The sequence below is a fragment of the Elephas maximus genome, chromosome 16 (assembly GCF_024166365.1).
Source record: "Elephas maximus indicus isolate mEleMax1 chromosome 16, mEleMax1 primary haplotype, whole genome shotgun sequence".
NCBI classification, from domain to species: domain Eukaryota; kingdom Metazoa; phylum Chordata; class Mammalia; order Proboscidea; family Elephantidae; genus Elephas; species Elephas maximus.
Genome location: NC_064834.1, coordinates 79,928,358 through 79,932,935, shown reverse-complemented (window position 1 = coordinate 79,932,935; position 4,578 = coordinate 79,928,358). Strand labels below are relative to the sequence as shown.

Genomic DNA, 4,578 nt, shown 5'->3' with positions numbered 1-4,578 from the left:
CTCGCCACCGTGCAGGGCGCGCAGCCCGACTCCCGGCTCCGGGTCTCCGGAGAGGCCGGGCGCGCTTCCCGTCGGCCCGGAGAGCCAGGAGCCTTCTTTGTCACTCGCTGCGCCTGAGGACAGGCTAGGGACCAGGGTCTCCCGTGGCTAATGGGGTAGAGGGAGCATCTGGCCGAGGCTGCCTCCGAAGTGGGTTGCGGGCTGGGCCCTCAGCTAGGGTAGGAAGCACCCTGCGGGCTCATGCGGGGGAGACCCCGCCGGCAGCAGCCTTAGGTCGGCGTAGAACTCAGGCTGCGCGGCTCTGAGCAAGGAGCCCTGGACTCTCCTGCCCCGCCCCCACTCCGCGGCCGGTCGCCCCCCTCCCTGAGGGCCACCCCGGGGCGCGGTGCCGCCCCGCATTTATCAAATGCGCCTGGGTTGACTGTGTTTGGGGACACTGGGGCGGTCTGCGCTTGGCCCGGGCTGCGAGGGGATCTTGGCACGCTTTATTGGGGCAAGCGGGAACTTCCTCAGCGAGCGCCGGCAACGGGGCTCGCGGGGCTCGCGGGGCTCGGGCCGGCTCGCGCGCCGTCAGGCAGTCAGTCGGCGAGCGCGGCGGCGCGGCGGCGGCGAGGGGCGCGGCGAGGGGCGGCCGCTCCCATATATGGCGCAGGCACCGCCCCCCGACGTCACCCTCTGACAGCGCCGCTCCCGGGGGCTTCGAGTTTTGGCTCCCGGGAAAGGGTCCATTCCTCGGGGAGAGCGGGCTGAGTTTTGTGCGCCTCGTCCGCTGCGCGCGCCGCTCCAGGCCCTGCGCGCCCCGCCTGCGCCCGGGACTGCGCCGCAGCACTCACGGCCCGTTTATTTGTCTTTGGAGCAGGCGGGCCGCGCCAGACGCGGGCGATCCCGCAGTGTCCTGCAGCCGCGGACGCCGCCCGGCTAGGATGACACCACGTTGAGCGCCTGGAAACAACAACAACAACAAGCGCCGCCGCGGCCACCGCGTTCTCTCCTCCGAAGCGCCGCCGCCGCCGGTGTCCCCGCCGCCCGTGGCCGTCCGGAGCGCCGCGCCGGTGTATGCGGCGCCTGCCCGGGACGCGCTGAGCCGGCGGCCGGCCGGAGCGCAGGCGCCAGCAGGGCGAGCGGAGGGCAGCCACCGCCGAGCCCGAGCCCCTGCTCGCGGACGCGCGTTGGCCGGGCGCCGCGGCCGCCGCCAGCAGGGTTCATGTTTGGGATCCAGGAGAACATTCCGCGCGGGGGGACGACCATGAAGGAGGAGCCGCTGGGCAGCGGCATGAACCCGGTGCGCTCGTGGATGCACACGGCGGGCGTGGTGGACGCCAACACGGCCGCCCAGAGGTACGTACCGGGGCCCGCGCTCCCGCCCGCCAGCCGGGCCCCGCTGCCCGCGCCCCTCACCGGCCGCTGTCTCTTTCCTCCCGCAGCGGCGTGGGGCTGGCGCGGGCGCACTTCGAGAAGCAGCCGCCTTCCAACCTCCGGAAATCCAATTTCTTCCACTTTGTGCTGGCGCTCTACGACCGGCAGGGCCAGCCGGTGGAGATCGAAAGAACCGCTTTTGTGGACTTTGTGGAGAAAGAGAAAGTAAGTGCCCACAAGCAATCACCCCCTCCGGGGTTCTGGAAGCGGGAGGCGGCGGGGCCCGCGCGCCGGCCCGGAGGGCCCCCTCGGCGGCAGGGAGGGCTCCGCGAGGCCACCCGCCGCCGCCGCCGCCACGTGCGGCTGCCGCGCGGGCCCCGCCAGGGCTCGGCAACTTCTCTGCGCCCTCGGACTTGGTCGAGGCGAGGAGAACACTAGGCTTCCATCAGGACGGTGACATCACCGCGCTGCTCCAAGCTGGGATCCCGCCCCGTGCGAGGCCGAGGGGCCTCTGCCATGGAGGGGGACCTAGAGCGGTGGCCGCGCCTGACACCGGTCACACTAAATGCAATTATTTATCGTTACTTTCAGGAGCCAAACAACGAGAAAACCAACAACGGCATCCACTATAAGCTCCAGCTGTTGTACAGTAACGGTAAGTGCCTGCCGCCTGCGCTCTCCGCCGCGCGCCTTTCCGGAGACGGTTAGAGGACATCAAGATTTTGAGATTAAAATGACACGGATGTAAACACGAAATCTTCTCGTACCATAGAAGGAAAACAAAACATAAGCGATCAATAAGTCGATGGCACTTCACATGATTAACCGGTGGGGCTTGAAGTAGAAAGTTAAAAAGAGATCGATAGAGGCTCCAGGAGAACATCACTTTTAAGTGACTTTTTTCAATTTTGCAAATTAATGTTAATTATTGGGATGGGGGTAGCTCCATAAACCCAGCATAACTTACTTCCTGTGCACGAGTTTAAAAATAATCCTGGAGACACTTTAGAAAGAGTTCAGACTCTGCGATTCCATTCCTGCCTCTTGTTTTCTAAAAATAAACGACTTCTTGGGCCCACGGCAGAGCAGGCAGGCCTGCTCTCGGTGTGCTGCACTGCATGTTTTTTGCATCTTTCATTGCAAACCCTAAGAGTCTTAAGGTTCTTAACTGAGAAAAGGAAACAAACAGAAAACGCCAAACTAGCGAGGAGTGGTTGGGGTCTCTGGCCTTTGAAAGGCTGGCCCAAAGTTCTGCATCTGGCGGCGGCAGGGCGCAGCTCCGGGACTCCCTGTGCTCCCGGCCCTTCCGGAGGCGCAGGGCTGAGAGCCTGCTGAGAATTTGCCTGTTTCTTTGCAGGAGTCAGAACGGAGCAGGACCTGTATGTTCGTCTCATAGATTCAATGACCAAACAGGTGAGAAAGTTCCCGCCTTTGCACTGGTTTTCACTGCCGAGTTGGGGTCGTCCTGGGGTTCCTAGGCCAGGGACTGACAAATGAATCGCCTGTATTTGTTTTTCCTTTCACTGCCTTGACATGCTAATTAGAATTCCATATTTATTGGGATAAATGAAGCGATTGGTAAAAGAGTTTATGTTGTCATTAGAATGGGACATATATGCTTTATTAAATGGCTTGTGATTGGAATCAGATTCTGCCTTAATTAATTTTAGTAATTAATATTTGACAGAGACATGTCAGGGTCTCCCCCTCCCCTTGTTTATTTTTAAACATTTCTCTCTCTGCTTGGAATCGTTTCATTGATTTTTTTTTTTCTATAACAAAGGCACCTTACTCCCCTCCAGAGCTCATTGAGTTGGACTTGATTAGTTCATTTTTTTCTCCTTTCCAGCATGATGGTCTAGTAACATGAGACGTTTATTTGGATTTAAAAGTTAAATGTGTTGGGGTGAAAAGTCACCTTGTTCTCCTCTCGTCCATCTTCACCTCTCAGCCCCCCATCTCCATAATTCAAACTCCCAGCTCCAGGGGTCACCCAAACCCGTCCATTGCTCTGGAGCATCATCCCCCTCCCCACTGTCATACCTTGTAAATAACACAATTACAAGCAGTTCCTTATTAAATTATTTAACCTGTCTTGGTCAACTCTCTGATGATAACTATTGGCTATCAGTAATATGATTAAGTGCAGAAAAGTGCTCCGTTCCTTTTTGACATTCTGCAGTCTCTCTGGCTGCTGGTTTTGTGCTGAGTGGCATGCTGTTTTTGTTATTTTAAAGGGACCCCTCTATTTTCTTAAAATAGGGTGTTTCTGGGGGGTGACCTCCAACGTGTAAATTGAATCCACTAGGCACAGGTTGATTTAAAAAATCTTTCCAAGCTGGACTGCAGGCTTAGAAATGAAAGGAGCATCTTCATTTTTGATGCTAACTTTAAGGAGTGTAAGCCCAGTGAAAAAGAGCTCTGGTCGCTTCCTGCAGCCAGTGCGTGTGCCTCCCCCTCTCGGCACCAATTTACTTTTCGGCTTTTAGTCTCCTAAAAAAAAGTTTGCCCTCCTCTAGCAGCAGTAGTGTTAGATTTTTGTACAGCAGTGTGGTTTTCTCTCAGAGCAAAACAGATCTGACAGGTAAACTGTGGTCTTTCTGACAAAGACAAGCCGGGTGCCCTTCTGTCATTATTTGAGTTGAGTTCAGAGAAGCTTCTGGAACTCGGGCTTCTTCTTGACGAGGTGCTTTTATTTCCTTTGTATATAATGGCTAAACGGTCTCGGAAATCGCGGTCGCCTAGTTAAGAGGTTTAAGTAGGCACAACTGAGTTGCCCTGTCCTTGCACAGAGCAGGACGAGGCTTCACCTTAAGTACTTTTATTGTTCATTTAGCCCCGTGCTTTTACAGTATAAACGACTGAAAATAAAGGCATTTAATCTCCTCCCTGTGACGGGAAGGGGAAAAAAAGAAAGAAAGAAAGAGCCCAGTAACTGATCAAAGAGTCAATGGCGCTGAACTGACAGTTTATGGATTTCTGTTTGTGCTACAAAATAAAAAATAAATCAAATATAAATACGGGGATCCATCCGAGGACAAGCCGCCGCTCTCAGAAGCGCCAGTGCCGCCGCCGTAGCCGCGCGCCCTGCAGCCAGCCCCAGGCGGTTCATTGGCCTGCGGTGACACTCATCCCTTCTGTGTTTCCGAGCGGGGTCCGGGTGGGAGGCTGGGCGCCAGAGGCTCTCGGGGACCCGGCCCTCGTCCCAGGAGGGCCGGTTGG

General features: G+C 56.9%; 1 protein-coding gene across 9 annotated transcripts in view; it reads left to right on the top strand.

Annotated features, from left to right (window-relative positions):
- Nucleotides 1-718: 718 nt before the first annotated feature.
- EBF3 (EBF transcription factor 3) overlaps nt 719-4,578 on the top strand; it is a 136,987-nt gene continuing 133,127 nt past the window's right edge. For all 9 annotated transcript variants that reach the window (XM_049855412.1, XM_049855410.1, XM_049855409.1 and 6 more), the window contains exons 1-4: nt 719-1,338; nt 1,425-1,581; nt 1,948-2,011; nt 2,714-2,769. In XM_049855412.1, coding sequence (XP_049711369.1) covers nt 1,205-1,338; nt 1,425-1,581; nt 1,948-2,011; nt 2,714-2,769 — 411 coding nt within the window. In that variant the 5' untranslated portion in view covers nt 719-1,204. The remainder of the gene's footprint in view (nt 1,339-1,424; nt 1,582-1,947; nt 2,012-2,713; nt 2,770-4,578) is intronic.